This window comes from Hyaloscypha bicolor, assembly GCF_002865645.1.
Source record: "Hyaloscypha bicolor E unplaced genomic scaffold K444scaffold_183, whole genome shotgun sequence".
Taxonomy (NCBI): domain Eukaryota; kingdom Fungi; phylum Ascomycota; class Leotiomycetes; order Helotiales; family Hyaloscyphaceae; genus Hyaloscypha; species Hyaloscypha bicolor.
Window position 1 is genome coordinate 2,855,666 of NW_020194685.1, and position 19,752 is coordinate 2,875,417.

General features: G+C 48.2%; 6 protein-coding genes across 6 annotated transcripts; 2 read left to right on the top strand and 4 right to left on the bottom strand.

Moving 5' to 3' along the window:
• Positions 1-375: 375 nt before the first annotated feature.
• K444DRAFT_638070 (uncharacterized protein) lies at positions 376-2,475 on the bottom strand (the record flags this gene model as incomplete). The annotated part of the gene is made up of 2 exons (XM_024884206.1): positions 376-2,302; positions 2,441-2,475. 2 exons carry the CDS (start codon positions 2,473-2,475, stop codon positions 376-378), a joined length of 1,962 nt encoding a protein of 653 aa, XP_024727640.1.
• Positions 2,476-2,718: 243 nt separating this feature from the next.
• On the top strand, positions 2,719-4,104 carry K444DRAFT_622104 (uncharacterized protein). Its single transcript, XM_024882032.1, has 2 exons — positions 2,719-3,287; positions 3,337-4,104. The coding sequence occupies exons 1-2, from the start codon at positions 2,758-2,760 to the stop codon at positions 3,974-3,976; spliced, it is 1,170 nt and encodes a 389-aa protein (XP_024727641.1). The 5' UTR covers positions 2,719-2,757; the 3' UTR covers positions 3,977-4,104.
• Positions 4,105-4,115: 11 nt separating this feature from the next.
• K444DRAFT_670390 (uncharacterized protein) lies at positions 4,116-5,109 on the bottom strand (the record flags this gene model as incomplete). Its single annotated transcript, XM_024887619.1, has 1 exon — positions 4,116-5,109. Exon 1 carries the CDS (start codon positions 4,917-4,919, stop codon positions 4,116-4,118), a length of 804 nt encoding a protein of 267 aa, XP_024727642.1. The 5' UTR covers positions 4,920-5,109.
• A 3,518-nt stretch (positions 5,110-8,627) lies between these two features.
• K444DRAFT_275928 (npp1 domain-containing protein) lies at positions 8,628-9,824 on the bottom strand. The gene is made up of 3 exons (XM_024871508.1): positions 9,321-9,824; positions 9,164-9,273; positions 8,628-9,114 (listed from the first exon to the last, which is right to left on the bottom strand). The coding sequence occupies exons 1-3, from the start codon at positions 9,545-9,547 to the stop codon at positions 8,732-8,734; spliced, it is 720 nt and encodes a 239-aa protein (XP_024727643.1). The 5' UTR covers positions 9,548-9,824; the 3' UTR covers positions 8,628-8,731.
• Positions 9,825-15,488: 5,664 nt separating this feature from the next.
• K444DRAFT_710893 (uncharacterized protein) lies at positions 15,489-17,988 on the top strand (the record flags this gene model as incomplete). Its single annotated transcript, XM_024888224.1, has 5 exons — positions 15,489-15,569; positions 15,676-15,765; positions 15,823-15,902; positions 16,078-16,217; positions 16,618-17,988. 5 exons carry the CDS (start codon positions 15,489-15,491, stop codon positions 17,724-17,726), a joined length of 1,500 nt encoding a protein of 499 aa, XP_024727644.1. The 3' UTR covers positions 17,727-17,988.
• K444DRAFT_275953 (uncharacterized protein) lies at positions 17,989-19,563 on the bottom strand. The gene is made up of 2 exons (XM_024871509.1): positions 18,366-19,563; positions 17,989-18,314 (listed from the first exon to the last, which is right to left on the bottom strand). The coding sequence occupies exons 1-2, from the start codon at positions 19,402-19,404 to the stop codon at positions 18,181-18,183; spliced, it is 1,173 nt and encodes a 390-aa protein (XP_024727645.1). The 5' UTR covers positions 19,405-19,563; the 3' UTR covers positions 17,989-18,180.
• Between the last annotated feature and the right edge of the window lie 189 nt (positions 19,564-19,752).

Genomic DNA, 19,752 nt, shown 5'->3' on the forward strand with positions numbered 1-19,752 from the left:
TCAAAGTGAGAAGAGGTCATTATTCAGTCCACTTTTATGCTTCCGGCGCACCCCCATCCATCCTCCAAACTGAGGGAAACTTATGATCCATCCATCCAGTATCATATCAACCAACGAATGCTAAATGAGGGCTTCAGGTTCCCTTCACTAAGCACCATGCCATCCCATCCTCAAGTCAAAGTTCATCATCGTACGAGGAATCCAGACGCCAAACTCCCTCGCTACCCTCCATGAAAGCCAGATGTGTGTGCCGTGACAGACTATGCTAACTCTTGCATGTGATGTTCCGTGTAGAAATCAACACCTAGCCACTTCGTCTACACATCAAACCCATGCATGTTCAATTCTGTGCCGCCTAATGCTCGCTCGTATGCTTCATGTCGTCTGTCGCTCATTTACAGTCCATCTACGCTTCGGCGCCATCTCTCTGATCTTTTCTGCGTATCCTGGCGGTCTGGGCGTGCCCCAAAGGCCAAGAGGCGCAACCTCGTCTTCTTCACCTTGATCTTCACAGGCGCATTCTTCTTCGTTTTCCTTTTCTTCGTCTTTCTCCTTCTCATCCATGGCGCTGTTCCCGAAATTGAGAATCATGTCGTCTTGTTCTTCGACTTCTTCCTGCGGTTGTGGTGCGCTCCATAGGCCGATTGACATCTGACGTGGCGAGTCTGAGTATGTACGGGGCGTGGAGCCTGCAACACTGGCGGTACGACGGATGCTGCCAAAGCTACTTGGTGTCGTGATGGGTCGAGATTTATTAGAGAATTGGGAATTATCAAGTGCTCCGCCGGTGCCATAGCGATCGCGGAACGCGCCAATACCTGCGAGTGAAGGTGTCCTCGACGATAATGGTGTTGTCGATGTGGACCTTAGATGATCGGTATTTGCTGTCAACATGACATCGTACTCGTCAGAGATGGAGAGAGTTTTCGAGGATGCACGCGAGTGAGATTTTGGTGTCGCCCCAGGAGCGGATGGAGTGTCCTTAGATGTAGGCTTCCTGACGGCCATTGTGAGTGAAGCCATCCCGACATCCATTAAGACAGGCTGATTCGTCAGAGCTCCAATCAGGGCATTGCACCCAGCACCATGTGTAACCAGAATGATTACCAAATCAGTATCCACATCCTCGGAATCGCACTCGTCATGGAAGGTCGACTGACCAGGACTGGAAGGAGTTTTCGTCGAAAGCTTTCCAGGGTCGCCACTGTCGCGGTACCAGCCCACCAAGTGCTGCAATCCCTTGCGAAATCTCTTATGCATTGAGCTCCATTCCTCGCCATATTCTCCTCCATTTCCCCAGTTCTGTGGTTCTCTCATACTGTCCCACTGGTAGTCTACATTCACGCAAGCATCTCTGGCGTGGGCCACATATCCCGCTGGAATAGGCTCGGCCAATGAGATGGCATAGCCGGGGATGGGAGGTTGATATATTCCGTGGCCGCCCTGAGCATGTGGAGGTACTGGGGCAGTAGTCGATACATTGGTAGCGCTTTTGTTACTGTGACGTGTCCCGTTGCTTCCAACGCTGCTCAGGCTGCTTGTACGATCTCTTCGAGGAAGAGCTCCTCCGAGACTTGATAGATTCAATAAACCTTCGTCTTTGTCCTTCTCAGCAGCAACAACAACAGGGCTTCCCCAACCACCTGGAAATCCTTGGTTCGCAGGAGCAGTGTTGATATCTCGAACGTGTATCAAATTGCTGTAGTCCTCTCTTCTCAGTAGATCAGCTTTAGCTCCTGCTACCATCATAATCGAACTCGGAGGCGGAGTGATCTGCTCGAAATAATCTGGTGACAGCCATTCTCCTAAGAAAGCATCCACACGTATGATGGACTTCTTGATGTTTTCTGGTTGCTCTTGAGGTTTGCCGTTCACCTTAGAGGTATTCGGTTCAAGAATAGGGGCCAAGCGTGGCGAGTCCGTCACGATTGTAGGACGAACTCTGGGAGAAGAATGGAGTGGTTTGCCTCTTGCCGGAGATTGAGATCGATGGTGTGTGTGGGTATGTCCAGGATTTTGTGCCAACCCCGCACTGATAGCCACGGACGTTTGTACACAACGGAGGAAAGGTGAACTGTGGATGATGACCCTATGCCTGCGCTTTCTCACATTCCCAGTCTCCTCCTCCCCGTCGTTTGCTGCAAGTATCTCATCGTCTGTCTCCCGAGTCCGCAGGATGTTGGCAATGCGCGCCCCTAGGGCTCTGGACTGGGTCCAACCGCCATAAGTAAGAGGAGGATCGTAGGGAGTCGGGGATGTGAGGTGCCATTGCTTGTCAGCGGCATCCAGGCGTGCGCCGTGCCTGCAGTCTTGTTAGTATTCCGCCTTGGCAACGCTCAACTCGATTTTGAGCTGCAGCCCTTGCCGCGCCCCAACCTTGAAACAAGCAAACAAACGCAACAGCTGGAGGGGCGAAGAGGGTGGCGCAGACAGAACCTACCTGACGACGATGATAACAGCTGGTGGCCAACCCATTACATTGATAGATGGCCTTCAGCCATGGATCCTCAGAAGGGTTGGGGAATGTTTCGAGAGGTGCAAAGGCGACTTGAAGTTGATATATCAGTCAAGATTTAAGCGGGGATACCTTTCATGTGATCAAGGGACGTGGCCCACCTGGGAGCCTCAAATTCGAGGCATCGAAAGGCATCAAATATTGATTGGTAATGAAGCCTCAGGAGACAACACGCATAATGCTCTCGACATACTTTCGCCATCCTCTCCTTCACAATTCAACCACCAAACTATAAATCCAGGATGAAGTTATCCAGACTACTTCAATTACCCCTAGCTCTCGCGCCGTTATTGGCCCCAGTAGCAGCAGAACATACCAGCAACTGGGCCGTCCTGGTGTCAACATCCCGATTCTGGTTCAACTACAGACATCTTGCAAATGTGCTCTCCCTCTACCGAACGGTCAAGAGACTTGGAATACCCGATTCACAAATTATCTTAATGCTGCCCGATGACATGGCATGCAATCCCCGCAACGCTTTTCCAGGAACAGTCTACAGTAATGCAGATCGAGCGGTGGATCTGTACGGAGATAATATCGAGGTGGACTATAGAGGCTACGAAGTTACAGTGGAGAACTTCATTCGTTTATTGACGGATCGAGTCGGAGAAGAGATGCCAAGGAGCAAGAGGCTGTTGACCGATGATCGAAGCAACATCTTGGTGTATATGACTGGCCATGGAGGAAACGAGTTCTTGAAGTTCCAGGATGCGGAGGAAATCAGTGCATTTGATTTGGCGGATGCGTTTGAACAGATGTGGGAGAAGAAAAGGCATGTCAAAAGATTCCCCATATCCGAACACATCTGACGACTACCCTAGATACCACGAAATCCTCTTCATGATCGATACATGCCAAGCGAACACGATGTACAGCAAATTCTACTCTCCCAATATCATCGCAACAGGATCTTCGGAAATTGATCAGTCCTCATACTCCCACCATGCAGATAACGATGTCGGTGTTGCAGTTATCGACCGATACACATATTATAACCTAGATTTCTTAGAGACACAAGTCAGGGAGCCAAACAGCAAGAAGTCTTTGGGAGATCTTTTTGACAGCTATGATGAGTCCAAAATCCACTCTCACCCAGGCGTTAGATGGGATTTATTCCCTGGTAAAGAGCAAGGGGGTCGAGAGAGACTCGTGATGGATTTCTTCGGCAATGTACAGAATGTGGAAGTCGATAGTGTTGGAAATGACACTGAATGGAAGGAAGACTTACTTGCTCTTGGCAAGAAGATTGCAGAGCTACGGGAACGAGCTGAAGCCGCAGAGGTGGCGGAGAAGAATACCAACGTACCTAATCCGTCCGTGGGTACCCATACATCGCGAAAGATCAGAGCTGCGAAAGTCCAGGTTGACGACAAATGGTGGGGAAAGAAAGCGGTTGGTGCTTGGGCTTTAGCAGGATGCTCTATGGTGTGGTTTCTGGGCACATATCTAGAGTCATCATAGAGTTTCGCCTTCTATTTATGCAATTTGAATTTCTAAGCCAAATCTTCCCTTGGTCTGGACCAGTGTCAACGTGCCAGCGCTGCATCTGCCAAGTCTATTTACATTTCGAATCCATTTTATGATCTTTTCTCTCCCTCCTTTAAGTGTTTGATCTTGACGCAGACTTCACCTCCCTGATTGAAAAATTGGGCACCTTCACCGCGTCCAAACCGTCCCTCTTTGTCGCCAAGCCCTCAACCCACTGTCCCACCGCATCCTCCAGCATTTCAACGCCTAACAGGTGCTCGAAAGCCCTCCACGGCTGAAATGTCCAGACGCACAATTCCACCAGCACACCCGCTCTCGGAACATTAAACCCCGCCGGCATCACGAACTCTAGATCTCCCAGCCTCAGCACCTCCTCTCTCGCATCCTTTCTCTCACCGACGACGAGCACGGCCTCTTCCAAATTCGGGAAGGCACGCAAGAGTCCCGGGACCGAGGGCTGGTATTGTTGGGTTCGTTGTTGCTGTTTGAGGAGTGTTTCGAAGGCCGCGAGTGGAACCGCCAGGCGTCGGACGCTGTTGGCCATGGCATTACTACCACCTGGTCGTCCGGGGTGATTCACATTCGACTCAAGAGTGTACTTCAACGTCGCGAGGTCGGTGAGGAAGAGGTAGTCGATCCGCGTGTTTAGAAACAGCTTGGGGACGCGGGGTTTCGATCTATAGTGTCTGGTTTGCGTTCGCAGTGCGCAAGTCCGGGATTCGTGATTTGTGTAGAGGAGAGGGTGCGGTGCGGTAAGCTGCCAGAGGTGGTGGTGGTGGTTGATATTTAGGGCTATGATGCGGGGATTTGAGAGAGCGTGGTGGGAGATTTTGAGGCGGAGTTCGGCAGGGAGATCGGGGAAGAGAGTGAATGCTGCGGTTGTGTCTCCGGCTTCTGAAGGGGTGCCATTGGGCATTTCGAATTTGTAGAGGTAGGGAGAAGGAAAATGGGGAAGCCAAGATGGAGATTTGATCAGAGGTGGAGGTTCTATGTGCGAGCCCAGAGTTGTTTGATCAAGTGATCAGATTATTCTATGACGTGTCTTCGCATTTCAACATTCACTGTTCCTTGCAGTTTACTTCACTTCATCTTTTACTCTCTCAATCCACGTTACTCATGACCACTCACTTAATGTGCCTAAAGCAGTAGTACAATGCGTGTCTTATTGGAACATGCACTGCAAATACTCTCAAAACGCTCCCCATTCCAGTTAATTTCCAGCCTTCTGGGCCCAATAGCGGAAATCCTTTATTGACGGAAGTGGGGTTCGTCAGATAGCTCCCAATGAAACAGCAATTTCACCTCGACCTCCCTCTGGTCCTCTCCCTCAAAGTTGTTCATTGACTCATGAACTTCTATGCTTGTCTTGACCTTAAACGGTGGCGACAGATCTCTGGGCTCCAAAAAGTGTGTAAACGTGTTCAGCCAACTTCTTCTTCAGCGCCTTTCTCACTTTCTCCATCTTGGATCTTCCTGATTCTCCTTTTTTGAATGCACCCATAATCCGAGGAAGCCACTTTTGAACCTTCGGGCGGCTACCATCCTTGGCACACTGCCATTGTAGACCTTCTTGTGGTCTATTTGGAGGAGAACTTAATTAGCTGACCACAATAAACCATCCCAGCGATACAATTCTGGATCCCCTCTATGCCCATTCGAACTGAAATTATCTGACCATTCGCAGTCTGACACTCCCCTATCGCTACCCCACCTGTAGTCACCTGAGCTTTCGTAATCGGACATTGCGGTGTAGCGAGCAGCGATTGCTGTGAATGACAAGATGGTGACGAGTATTTCGTTGTAACTTGAGAAGCTCGTTAGACAAGCTATGTGAATAAGTTGTAAAGGATGGCAAATGCTGGAAAGGCACCACTAATCTTGGACCGATTGGGATGCAAGTCTGGGGAGGAGTTGAAGCAGCGTTTGATGTAAATGTTGTTGATATCGAGGTTGCTCTTGCAAAATGAACCACCTCTTCCATGCTTCCAAAATGCCCTAGTCATCTTCACCGACTGTAGAGGTGTACAACGATGATTCAAAAAATATGTATACTTCATCTCCACTATCTAATCACACGTTTTTCTCATTCATGAGTACTCATTCAATTTCTAGGAAGAAGTAGCACAACGAATGTCTTATTGGAATGTGTAACGCTCTTAGACCACCATACACTTCTAGTCCGGGTCTGTCTGGCAGTGGCTGGTTGACTGAGAATTTTCTGGCTGAATCACTTCCAGTTTTCTATCCTCCAAGCACTCTAAAGGTCATGCATCGATATTTCCCAAATAAACATCAGCGGAACAACCGCCGTGACTTCCACATCACTGGTAGGCTTATCTAGTTCTACGCTTGCCCTAGACTCCATCGCCGTCGAAAGCTGATCCGGGGTCTTCCCTATCATGAACCAGACCAATTCCTGCTTCAGAGTCCAGTGGTTCTCATGCTGGCCATCAATCTTGAACTTTCCAGTCTCACCGCTCTTTGAGTACGCCCAAAGCTTGATGAAACCCAGGCGTCCGTGTTCACCACTGGCTAACAGTTGTGGTTTGCCGCTAATCCGGAACTCTTTGTGCTCAATCCTGGAGAGGAGGCCACGAGCTGACCACGGCGCCCGTTCAACCCACTCATCAGATAACTCTTCGTAATCGGACATTTCGCTGAGGTGTTTCTGAGAAATGATTATTGTGAACTAGTGATAATTTCAAGTGTCTTGTTGTGCCGAAAAGGCAAAGGTCGAGCTTGTCTTGACGGGTTGTTCAGTGAGGTTGCTAATGATAAGAAGCTAGAGCCTTTTGCATCAAAAGTTGAGGTAAACCTTGATGTTGAGGATGCATTTGAATGGGGAACCTCCTCTTTTATGTTTCTGAGGTGACTCGGTGGCAATCACAGACTCTTGAGAGGTAATCTTACATACGTATATCACAAAAACATGATTGTGGAAGGAGACTTTGATGAATGAATCGACTGCAGCATGTAGAATCCATTCACGTTAAGGATGAATTCAGTTGCTTCCTGTAAAGTACAGCGCATGTTTTTCACGGGGCATTGAGTCACTTTCTCTATGAGTTGCCCATATGGTGGCTGAAAGAGCAACACAAGTGTTCCAAGTACCTAAATGCATTTTGCTTTCGAAGTTCAACGCGAGCTCTTCCAAACGTTCTAAGATACAATTTCTCAACTTTTCCCAAGAACTTCAAAATCTGTGGTGCTGGAAAGTCCAACACAGCTTCTGCCAAACTGCAACTTTGTCTCGGACGCCTTCATGCACAATCGCACACGCTCGGCCTAACACTAAGTTCAAAGTGGTCAAAGTTGGCCTCCAGTCTCCTAGAGTCGTACAAAGCATCCCTCATCACTCTACACCACCGACACCCTGGCGTTGCCTGAATTCACCACGGCTTAGATTACTAACCACCCCAGTTGCCTCGGTTTCGGCAAGTCCTGTTCCGTAATCGAGACTTCCCAATGGAAAGAGAGTCGAGGTGCTATCGTTGTTGGTATGTAGAGATCTCCACCACGATTTTGAACCTTGATAGTATGCTCAATGTAAGCTTTGTAATGGAGTCTCTCTGTCGTGAATTCTCTCGGAGAGGTAGAGGTCTTAGAATCCTCTATCAGGGCCCTCTCGCTGTCTGTGGGAGACTTATTTGTGATGGCGAGCTCTCCAGCATACTCCTCCTCAGTATGTACCAAGTCTCCGATTTTGGTCTCCAACGTCTCTACCAATTCTTCTCGTTCTCGACACTGAGCTCTTTAGGAAATTGTCCCTCGAACTGCTTTAACAACATAGCAGACCCTTCCAAAGTCTCCAACAAGGCCTTTTCATGCTCGTGGTGTGAGTTGTTGTGAATAGTGAGCTCTCCCTCGTGGCCATCCACAGAATGCGCCAACAGTGCAACACAACACTTGTGGCCATTGGGAAACTGGAATCTCTCAATATGCACTCTGCTCGGGCTCGCTGTTGACTGATAACCGTCGTTGTGCTACGGTCTCTAGTAAGTGTTTGGCTGCTGCCTCGGGGGATGCAGTGCAGATGGCTTCTTTCTCCCTCGTCGGTGGGGTCGAGGTTTCATCGGCTTTTCTGTAGACGTACTGGAGGAATACATCCGAGTAGTGGCGTGCGAGTAAATTTGAGGAAGTGTGTTGCTCCTTGGCAGAAAATGTGAGTGGGTGGGTTCTTGAAGAAGTCTGAGAGTTTCGGCCACCGAAGCGGATGTGATGCGGCATATTGAGGTTACTGTATGGCTGACTGAATTGGGGTAGGCTGAGGTATTGATGCTGTGAGCTCGTGTGTTTGGAGGTTGTTGAAGGTCAACGAAATGAAGTCTTGCCGCCGGACTCGATTTTGAGTCTTTGTAGTAATCAAATGCGTGATGTTGTTCGTGATCCAAAAAATGGAAAATAAGAAGATTCTTGAGATATTTGTCCTTTTATCACCTGAGGTTGGCTCGGTGAGATTCACAGACAACTATATGGTGATTAATGGAAAGTCCTTGGTACCGACAGACTTTGATACAAGCGAATGAAACTTTGAGAATCATTCCCATCAACCAGTAGCTTCTTGGGTAGACAAAGGGACCATCACTTTAACAGGAAGAGGTTTGCTAAAAAATTTTCAAGTTTTCCCGGTTCAGTAATTAAAATTACATTTGAAACAGCAGTAGTCGAACTTGTCTTCTCAATATGGTCAAGATGCATTCAAGTTTCCCCACTCTCCCGCAATTTGAATTAGAACGACGCGTTCGCAAGGTTGGTATCGAAGCGAGCATCAATGAAAGGAACAATAGCGCTTCCGAAATCAGTGTCATCAAGGGCTGTCTGGGCAACAGTTGGAAGTGACTCCCAAGCAATCAGTGGCTGTTGACCGCCAACAGTGGTAGTGAGCATCATTGAGTGATCCAGAGGCCAAATACTCTCGTATTTGATCAATGGGCCGGTGCCAGAAAGTGAATAGCCATCGGTAGAGCAGTCCCAGCCGCCATGTGCTGACGGGCAAACGGCCAGGATATTGGAGGCGGTGGTGCTGGTAGAGCTCGCGAGCCAGACGACGACTCCTTCCCAATCGTGTCTGTGGCCGAGTCCATCAGAGGGCTCGTCTTTGGGCATGTACCCTGGACGAATCAGTTTTGTCAGTGCCAAAGGCTTGTGTTTTAGACTTACAAGAATACATCAAGGCATAGTAATTTCCATACGTCGTGCCACGGACGTAGATTTGCCCGGTGTTGCTGCTGCAGTCACCATCGGATGCACCTGTTGGCTTTAAACCAGCACTATTGATGTTAGACTGCGACTCATTTTTGAGTTTGAGGGAACATACTTGGTGTCTCCTGCTGCGTCAACCGCAGGGAATGGAACACAGCCGTTGTAGACGTAGAGATATGGCTTGTATGCCAAATAGACGCTACCAACTGTCCCACTGGGAACTGTCTGGGCAAAGCCAACAATTTCGTCGGAGGCAATGGTTCCACGGCGTTCAATTGGAGTTGCAGTAGCGGTAGCCAAAAGGGCGAGGGTCAATTGCAAAAATCTTGACAAGACAGCCATGATGAAAAATATGTGGTTTGGTGGACGGCGGGAAGGGAGCCGTTGACGAGCCTGATGGGTAGAACGCGAGCTTTATATCAAGATCCTGAGCAACGGCGATCTCGGAAATCAATGCTTGAATCGAGAAACGAACCCGGCAGTTCGCCCCATTTCCAATCGTGAAATCTTTCTTCCTCACGTCTCTAGGATTCCCTGGAAGTTTCTGTCCATACTCACCCTCCCTCGCTCCCCCCTGTAATTAAATGTAGAAGGTGGCCCCTTTCACTGGGGGGTTTTGTATGGTGGAATGTCTGTGCACCCCGCCTCTCCCCACTTATTAGTTTTATTTAGGGGGGGCAGAGTACCAAGACGATTGCCGAACCTCATTCTACTTGCTCGGCCAAGTTCGCCTGGATTCTCGCTTAGCACGCTTTCCAGGTGGAGGAGCTTAATAGGGGAAAAACCAGCAATGCGCAAATCACCGCAAAAATTTGTATGGGGAAATTTGACCCCCCCCTATAGCCATGGATTTTGGCTCTAAATTTTAGAGGGTAGAAGTTTTATATTAAGAACTTATTCCCACTTCTTAACGAGTCATTAATTGCGTGCCGTTACTCCCAGAATCATGCGCGAATAATTGATTTTTGGTGGGGTTTTACATTTGTGTGTTGGTTGTTTTTACGTATTGGGCTTCCCCGCCTGGCCGAGCAAGCCCATGCCGACGTTGCAGGGCAGTACGCGGCCAAAATATCCCATCTCGCAAGTCAAGTCACGTCCGGGGAAAACGTGGCGATTCAACGAATCGGTAGCTGTCCCGAAATGTGTTAATGCGCATCTCGCAATGGCATGACGCTGAGCGGCCCTCGGCTGTATGTTAGGCTGGATTTGGAAGAGCCTACGGAGTAGTGGGGGCCATCTATATCGCGGCATAATCAAGGGTAATTGCCCAAAGCAGGTCAAGAACCGTGGATTCAGGGGTCTGTGAGCGTTGTGGGGCGAGGGCAGTGCAAAAACTATGCCGGCGAACGTACGGATCGGATCTTTCCACCATCCCCTTCCCTCAAGACCCAGAACCGTTTCAAGGCCTTCATCATCGCGCTGAATGTTAATAATTGTCCACGTTTTTATATGATCATGATCTCATTCCCCCTCCGATAGGTTTGGTTTCAAGTGGGCACCTTTCTCGTCGAGCCTCTACGTCCTACAAGATCAGGTTAGAGTTTCCTCGGTGGGGTTTTCGGCCACTAGCCTTGAGAATTCGTGCAAGACTTGAAAAACTGATAATATAAATTCGGCCATAAATATGTGATAAACATGGCTCAAGGTAATTAAATCAATCTAATATGACGATAGGGGTGTAGAACCCACTTTCTCTTGAAGCCATCGGGTTATTACTGTACGAAGTTTTTTTTCTTAAGAAAAGAAACTAAGATGAAGTCCGCTCCCCCAGGCTACAATTGGGCTGACCATTCCTGAACCTTGGTGAGAGGTGAGACGTACAGCGTGGTCAAATCTTCCCTTGTGAAAAACCGAGAATCAATCGAAATTGGAGATCATCCTGTATATTGCAAATTTAAATTTAGATATTTCAAGAACAGTAACGAAAGTGTTGTACAAAAGACAAGAATATCCACCAAGTACAGGTTCGTACAGCCCTCGCGCCAAGCTTCCCCAGGTTCCCATTTTTTATCACTTAAGAAATGCCTCTGATATAGCAGCACTGGAAGTCATTTCCACCAGGGCAAATTGGAGACCTGCCTCTCGTCAGTACCTTTTCACATCCTAAGGTCATCGCTCGAAGGAAGCTCACGAGTCAAGACTATAAGCACACAGCTCTTTGCTCTCGCAAATTCCAGTGTCACTACGACATGGGACATACTCGCAACACTGTACATCCTGAGGCCCTGGGCAGAGATTTGCAGGGTTCGAGGTGCCGCCTAGGCTGCTACAGTGGGAAGTATATTCGCAGGTACCGATGCCCTGGTGGAAGCGTATGTTAGCTCGGTCTTCACGGCAAATTGTTTTTGTTTGGAGAGGGCGAGATACCCCGTAGCATTGTTGGCCGATATAACCTCGTGCTGCCAAATCATTGGGAACAGCACTCCCGGTGACAGAGTACGAGAGCTAGGCGACGAGGAGTGCTGTGGTGAGCTTCATTGTGAAGAGTAAGTATTTTCTTTGGTCGAAGGTAGGGAAGCTGTTGTTGAGGATTCTCAAGACAGAGAGTGCTTAAGTAGATATTTATAGCTTCTATCAAACCCAGCGGCGAAATATTACGCCTGTCCCTGGCTACCTGAAACCCGAAAATAAAGCATGTTCCAACTTCCTCTACGTAAATATACAACAATAAGCTCTCGCTAATCGTGGGCCTGTACGATTCAGTTGCGGGGATAGAGTTGTGCCGTCTTAGTGTTTCCGCTTCCTCATCGTATAGCGAGGTTTGTGTAACACTACCTATATTAATGCATCACGTCTATGATGTAAACCTGTTAGAAACGGGGAAGTGAGATTTCGGGTCAGGCGAAACTCTAGCGCAAAGCGAAATCTAATATAAGGTCAAAAACCTCACACCAGATGCTGGACGTTTAGACATGCTGCTTACCCGAGGTTACGGTGGGTGAGCATCAGGAGAGGATTCGGTTCCATAAACGGTACATGAACACAAAATACTAAATTCTCCCCCCCCCAAAACTTTGGGTACGACGACGATCGATCAAAGGCTACTAACAAACTTGACCTTTCCTAGTAGACTCCTCATTTCTTCACATCCTTGTCCCACTGAAAGCTCTGTCAGAGATTGTTTGTGGGCTTGAATATATTCAAATCTAGGCAAAGACAGTTCAAATAATTCGGTCATCGAAGAACAGTACTTAAAAGTCAGGCGGTATTTTATTTCTGTTTTATAAACGTAGGTCTTCCACACCTCAGAGCCTTCAATGATCAACAGCCTCCAAGACTAGCTTACATGAAACCTACAACCAAAAATCAGGCATTCCTTCATCCAAAATTGCAGAGTCCATAGCCGCCCTTCGGTCACCCACGAGGTGTCACATTCCAACATGTCCTATAATACAGAACCTAACAGCCATACATTTCCACGCGCTATTCAACGCCGATGGCCATAAGGATGGAAACGACCCATCTGCCTTGCCGTAACTTTCTCCTTTCCTGGTCTAGCAGTCTGCTTCTTCATTTCCTCGCACTCGGCACAGGTTTCGTTGAACCTTTCCTCGTCTCTTAGTGAAATGTCGTTGACAAAGTTGCACGCTCCCAGGTTTGAACATTCCTTAGTGATCTCAAGGCGCTTGAGATGCTTTTCCTTCCTGCCAAGGACACCAAGACAAGTCCAAGTGATGTAGTGACACATTTTGATGCTGCTGATTGAGATCGATAAATGAGTGCACTTCGGGCACGTGTGCAGGAGGGTTGAGGATGCCCGAGCTTCTCCGAACTGTTCCAGGGTCAGCGAGGAAATTATAAGGGGACATATATTAGATCACTACTGGTATTAAGTAATCGTGTACTCCTTGTGATTTGCTTCCCGGGTAGAATTTGAGTTCACGTAGTTGTCTCTGAAAGATATGCTTGTAATCTGGTAGAACGTGGTTCTAGGAATGTTTTTTTGCGCGTGGTGAAATTTCCTTCTACAGAGAGACTCGACGCTTTTATACTTGAAATTTCACTCGGGCCTTGAAAAGGTGTGTGATTGCCTAGAGAGCGATCATTAACAATGCTCTATGGTCGAAAGAAATGCATGGCTACAGTGAATCATCAGCGATCATCTGATTACTACTATTTCGGAATTTACTAATCCAACAGATCGTGTAATATTTATATATCAGATAGAGGTAGATATGGCTTGCCTCTGACAAATTACTCTCTAAATCTCCAGAAAGCAAAAAGAACTACAGTACATGGCTTACAAATAATGCCACTTATATGCAATATGGTAGATTTTGACATGAGCAACAAAGTTTCAAGAGAAATAGATGAAAGCATATGTTCTAAACTCAAATATAAAACAAACGGAAGCATATCAATCATAACTGGAGCTAATAAGGCAGGAAAGTACTCGAGGAAACGACACTGGGCACCAGAGTCAGCACAAATCTAATATAGTGAGAGAGTATATTGCACACCGATCGGAGATAAAGCCGGACCGCCATTCCCCACAAGATCAAATCATTATTGTCGGCAGTGCCGAAGTAAGCATATCGAAAAAGGTGAGCGTTATTGTCGAGCCACGGGATAGTATGCGAAAGGAATGCGCTCTATTCGTCAACGGAGCCATGTGCTTCAACTAGACGCTGTGAGCAAAGCTCCCTCTAAAAGACTTTATCTGGACTTACCTCTGCGATCCACACCTAAAGTCCAAAAGAACGAGCCGCATTGACCCAGTTTTGAAAGTCCCCTAAGAGCGTGTAGTCAGAGGCTTTAGTTGTTCCCTCCTATCGCTTAAGACGTCCCCTACTATTGAACTCTGCATGTGCTCGTTTATTAGAGTATGGCACTCCACTCAACTAATTACACACAATACTGCTATTGCCAGTCTTCTACCAGTTTCACCAACCGCAACCATCACAGTAACTGTAAAATCCCATAAGATGGTCTGTTGGTGGGGTCATCGGTGGAACAAAGCCGATATTTGCGAGGTCCGCCACCTTGTCTCCCCAACTACTATCCATAACTCCTCAACTCTATGGCGCCACAAGAAGATGGATTGTTGCCGGAAAGGCTGCTCTGAGGGTAGAATATCGTCATCCTCCCCCTTGCCTCTGGCTTCGGAGACACCATTCACAACTTCCTCACACGTTCGAAGCGATACAGCCAGTCTTGGGACTTTGCGGAGATATCTCCACCAAAAGGGCCTTCCATAATAGGTTCGCAGCCCAGAAAATGTCACTTTCCCGCCATGGGCCATTGCCAGGATTAACGTTAAGAGCCCCGTCGATGGACCACTTGTGCTGGGTGGTGGTAATAACGCGAGCTGCTCCCCGAGCTATTTCGGGGACGGGACGGCGGGTCTCCTCGCATTGGACCTCGGTCGTGTAATTGTACCAACCGTGCTGAGCATTCGGGATCGTACGCTTGCTATTCCATCTCATGCGTTCTAGGCGTGATTGTACTCTATTCTTTGGTACAGGCTTTGACACCGGGCGGAAGTGTTTTGAAGAAGGCGTCGTGGACCTTCGGGAGAGGTATCTTGATGGAGGTTGAGGGTGGACTAAGTTTGGTTTGGGAAGAAAGGGAGTTAAAGGATCGCAGGGAAGTTTCTGTCTCGGGTCGAAATTATTTGTGGAGCGGGGTCATGCCAAAACTCCAAAAGTAATCCTTCTAAATTCACTGGTATCTTGCTCAGTTTCCTTAGTAAGGTGATTATTGCCCCATTGGACGGTTAAATGATTGAAGAATAAAAGGCTGAAAGTTGATGCTAATAAGTCAAAATCTCTTTGCTATTATAATGTTGAATAAGGACCAATTTGTGGGTGAAAACTTGATCAACTACTCCCTTTCCAGGCCACCTGATCTCTGAGAATCCTCAAATCTATATTCTCTTCTCTCTGAAACTTGTCTCATTGAATACATCTTGCAGTCTCTGAAGCCCTTTAATCGAAGTTGCTTCTATAAAATGCAACATCGGTCACTCCCACAATGAATTCCCATAGTCCCGGAGCACCTGCTCACTCTGCTCGTCCAATTCTTCCCTTTCAGTATCCGAAACATTTATTAGCGTCAACTTCTGCTATTAGTGGCAGTAGTTTAATTTACATGCTAGATCTATAAGTTCCAGCTCCGTCTCTAGCAAGTGTGCCATATCTTGACGATACATACCCTCAGAGGCTGAAAATTCGACGCCCGCTAGATCGAAATCATCTCTTTCTAACATACTTCTGACAAAGGTCTTGGAGGCAGATTCTCCTGGAAGGAGGAAAATGATGAACGGGTCAATGATCGTTCCATCATGACCCATAACGAGACAGGGATGTTGGAACCCCTGTTGCCAAAGGAAAATGACAAATTTCAAGGCTTTATCACTGGAAGGGTCAGTAATCTACTGACCTGGCTCCTGAATCCTCCAAATGGAATTGCCAGTGTGGGAATCTTGTGCAGATGGAACCATGAGAAACCGTGTTGAAAAGGGGTTGCAGGTGGTACGTGGAAAAGTCCGGCACCCAAATCCTGTCAATCTCAGGATTCAAGAAAATACTGGGCCTTACTGGGTGGTCGCAGATACTATGGTATGTCGGAACTTTTGTGGCTTAGTTTCGAGTTTCTCTGTTGACTCTTCGAAAAAGCAAATGTGTGCACATGGGTTCAAGGAAGATGCGGACTGCATTTTGCTTCTTGAAGTGCTGGTAAACAGAAACGATTTGCGGTGTGTGAAGAATGGTATCCCAAATTAAGAGCCGCACTTCCATTAGAAACTTTGGAAACAGGGTAAAGACACGTCCTTGTGGTCTCAGCCGAAATGCCTGTAGCTGCAGCCCCATGTTGTTTATCTTGACTTTGTCGTTCGCGTGCTGTTGACGGACATCTACCACTTTTTCTAGGAGGCTCTCAATTGTGCTTTTCTATTTCCGTCTTCTCCACCTGCAACGCACTGACATTCTTCCGAAACTCCTCGACCGAGCTGATCAGAGACGACAAGCCTTCGGCGGAGACTTGAAGTTCGCCAGCCTGACACGACGACGTGCGTGGCATTGCCCTGTGTGGATAACTGGCGGACTCGATTAAGTTGTCATCTACAAAAAAAAGCTCCAAGTCAGTTTCCGCCATGGTCATGTGCACTTTGACTTCGTGCTGGCCGGGCTGTCCTCGAGTCGTTGTTCTGCTGCTCAACGGCTGAAGGGGGCATTCCGGGATGCCAGAGACATGGGGGTGAATGTGAAGGCGTGGCGATATTGCTGCGTAGGGAGAAATCAGAGAAGGAGGAATTCTGTAGAGGTAGTATTGAAGCAGGGGGCAACTGGCGAGGAGCTTGTTGACTTTTGGTGGCCTTAAGCGAGAATGGAAGCCACGACATCAAAGAGACTCGACAAGGCGGATCCTTCAAGTTTCCATTTCAGTGACGGAGATTAAAATTCTTCCAGCACCTCCGACTCCAAAGGGCTCGACTATTCCTTCCCGCCTCCACATCAACACATTCAACACCACCACCTTCAAGTCTAGATGGCTCAGCAAGCGACGAACCAGACCGTCACGGTCCCCAGTCGACCTCCTCAAGTCCCTCCTCACCTCCGTCAATAGCCTCCGAGATGAAGTCTCCCTCCTCCGCAGTGAAAACACAGAAACCAAGGACATCCTGACCACCGCCCTCGCCTCAATCTCTCCTCCGACGCCACGCGGCGCGTTCTCTCTCTTCCCCGACTTAGCTACAGAGACCCGGCACATGATATGGGACGCCGCTCTCCACATCCCTCGAATTGTCGGCGCGAAGATTGTTCTCCGGAAAAAGGAGGAAGCTTTGACCCCTACCGCACCGAATTCGCCAATCCTTTTCGTCAACAAAGAGTCCAGGGCTTGGGCAAAGAATTTGCTGGTGTGCTTCATGGTCAAGGAGAATTTGAGCCGGGATCGCATTCCATTGCTCTACATCAACCCCGCTGTTGATACGATGTGGATGGTCAACTGTACCTGGGCGCGTGCGCGAAATGGGAGTGTTGCTGCGCTTTGGGGCGAGTCAATGATTCGTAAGGTAGCAGTCCCGTTCGAGACTTGGACTGGCATGCTCGTAAGCCTAGACGTAGAAGACGAAAACATCCTGCGGTTGCTTATTGAGCTTCGAGAGAAGGGAATAGAGATGGTGATATTTGCATTGGGCGACGAAGGTGCTGCAGAACGGCTCGATACCGTCTTTATCGAGCCAAAAGAGATCCCGGCCTTCTACCTGGACCACGAATTGATCCAGGAAATCAAGGGCACACAATTTAATCGAAACGAAGAGGTGAAATGGAGTTCATGTCGCTATTGCGCAAATGAGTGGATCAAGATTACTAGAGATATGTACATGGAGACTGTTGGAATTACTAAGAAGAGTCCTACCGATTCCAGCAACGAAATGCATAACGTCATGGTCCAATGGAGTCTGGAGAATTGGGAGCCGCCTCGACTTGAGTTCATGGAAGTAACAACTCGGAAGCAACTTGGCAAGCTCAAGAAGTTTTCGGAAGGAAATGGATGCGGCGGTAGCAGGGAGTAAAGCTTCATGGACAGTGTAGTGTGTATGGTTGAGCGGAGAAACAATGGCACGAGAATTCGGCAATGTAGCATGCGTGGATGAACAACTGGCACAAAATAATAGCACAGGCAATCAACATAGCAAGAAGGTCAAGAGTTTCGAGGGAAATGCCTTGATTTTGCCATCATTGTTCCTGTCCAGAAGAGGAAACTGCCCGTGATCCTATCGCCATGTCCCATATTCGCAAGATGCCGTCTTTCCAAGCAGAAAGCTCCCGAATGCCTCCACCTAGCTCCCAGTTCTCAGTGCCCATTGCCGAAATGAAGATCAAAGAAAGAACCTCCAAGCCCAATCTCCCGGTATTACCGAACGAAATTTATGCGATTTTTCCAATCGAGAAAGGCTGCCCGGCTGCCGAGAAACCACCAACGGCCGCTTGGATATCCCGGACGTCCAAAGTTACCATTGAGGTCAATCAACCGCGTGCTTTCCGAAGCTCGGTCATGGTCGTCGCTTGCACGTATCGAATGCTCTTGACGGTCCGCGTCGAGAAGTGGTACAACCCCATGGCATTATAGTCAACATCATCTGCATTCCGGAGGCCGGTGCCTGAAGCTAATCAGCTCGGACGTCCTCCTGTACTCAAACTTCTGGACTTACTAAGAAAGTATTGGTGTCTAGCTACAGCTCGTTCGGCTTGGAAAGCTGTCAGGAACTTCATCTCTGCCTCGTTCTTCTCCTCCCAAGTAATATCGTCATTCAAGAAACCGATTTCTTCCAAGAATTCGGATCTCGATTTTAGTGTCTTTTTGGGCTCGACGAAAACGATATCCGGGGATTTGGAAGCAGAATCATCCCCAACAACTAAAATGACTTCTTCCGTGCCTAAGATTTGAAGGCGCCCCATGATGCCCAGGTTATCGGTCGCCATCATTTCATGCCAACAATCGTAGGGCAGAGCCACTTTCGTAGCCAATTTCTGGTGCGGTTTGCCCCCAATGCGGCACATAACCAAGTCCTCAACACCAGTATACGGGCTGTTTTGCAACCTGGTAGTTAACCATACAATGTCTGTAGCCGGATTAAGGAAGATTTCCGGAACCTTCATATTCTCTAAGCCATGTACGCAGAAAATTTTCAGTGGCAATATGATCTTCGATGCCTCGCTGCGTGCTTCTTTACATACGGCCAAGAGTTGACAGCGAAGTGTGGTCGGAACAAGGACCCACTCACCAGATCTCCTGTCCACGATTGCCTTAACCCCTACAACTCGCGAAATATTGGCGCAGTGTCCCCATATGATTCGCTGAGTCTCTGGAGGTAGCTTTGGGAACAAGGCGAAATCCATACCAGAATGAAGTTGCAACTTCTGTACATTGTGGTTGGCTTGGCTCTGGGCCTCGCGCAGTTCTCGAACTTCGCCATTCAGGTTGGAGATGGAACTTTGGAAGGTTTTGTGACAATGCTTTAATTCTCGGTTCTCATTCTTCAGGTCTGCAATGGAACTTTGGAGGCCATTGAGACTCTGCAAAAGCGAAGTAAAGACGTCTGCTGGGATCCGGATGATCGAAACAGGTGCTGCTTGTGCAAACTGAAGGAGTTGGTTGGTTAAATGGCTCTGTTCCACTTCCTCTGGGACATTGGTTCCCGCTGTTACTCCAATCCGAATATCATTCGTGAGAGCTTCGTGGGATGCCATATTCAAGGTTGATCCAAGTATGTTGTAGATAATGAAGGAAGATCTAGGAACGCGTAGCAGGAGGCTCGATGGTAGTTCAGAGAGACTGTCGAACTTGGGGCTCTTGTTCGAAGTACGTGGCGTAATGAGGAGAGGCTGTGGATGGCGTCGTTGGGGAATCTCGGGTTGCTGTGGCTTGATAGTTGACGTTTCGAGTCTTGTTCGAAGTGCGTTCAGTACAGTGGTTAAGGTGAGCGGATCGGATATGGTTTTGGGGAGGCTCGAAGACTCGAAGGCGCGACTCGATTTAGGTTCGAAGAAAGAGGACCGCTTTCGTGGATGATGGAGATGCCGTTGTTCTCGGCTCCG

Bases quoted from the DNA above. Each gene is read 5' to 3' on its own strand.
- K444DRAFT_275928 (XM_024871508.1), bottom strand. From the start codon at position 9,547: ATGGCTGTCTTGTCAAGATTTTTGCAATTGACCCTCGCCCTTTTGGCT. The intron at 9,274-9,320 runs GTATGTTCCCTC...TAACATCAATAG, and splicing joins GACGCAGCAGGAGACACCAA to TGCTGGTTTAAAGCCAACAG. The intron at 9,115-9,163 runs GTAAGTCTAAAA...TGATTCGTCCAG, and splicing joins CTATGCCTTGATGTATTCTT to GGTACATGCCCAAAGACGAG.
- K444DRAFT_275953 (XM_024871509.1), bottom strand. From the start codon at position 19,404: ATGGCATCCCACGAAGCTCTCACGAATGATATTCGGATTGGAGTAACA. The intron at 18,315-18,365 runs GTAAGTCCAGAA...GATTAGCTTCAG, and splicing joins TAGACACCAATACTTTCTTA to GCACCGGCCTCCGGAATGCA.
- K444DRAFT_622104 (XM_024882032.1), top strand. From the start codon at position 2,758: ATGAAGTTATCCAGACTACTTCAATTACCCCTAGCTCTCGCGCCGTTA. The intron at 3,288-3,336 runs GCATGTCAAAAG...CGACTACCCTAG, and splicing joins CAGATGTGGGAGAAGAAAAG to ATACCACGAAATCCTCTTCA.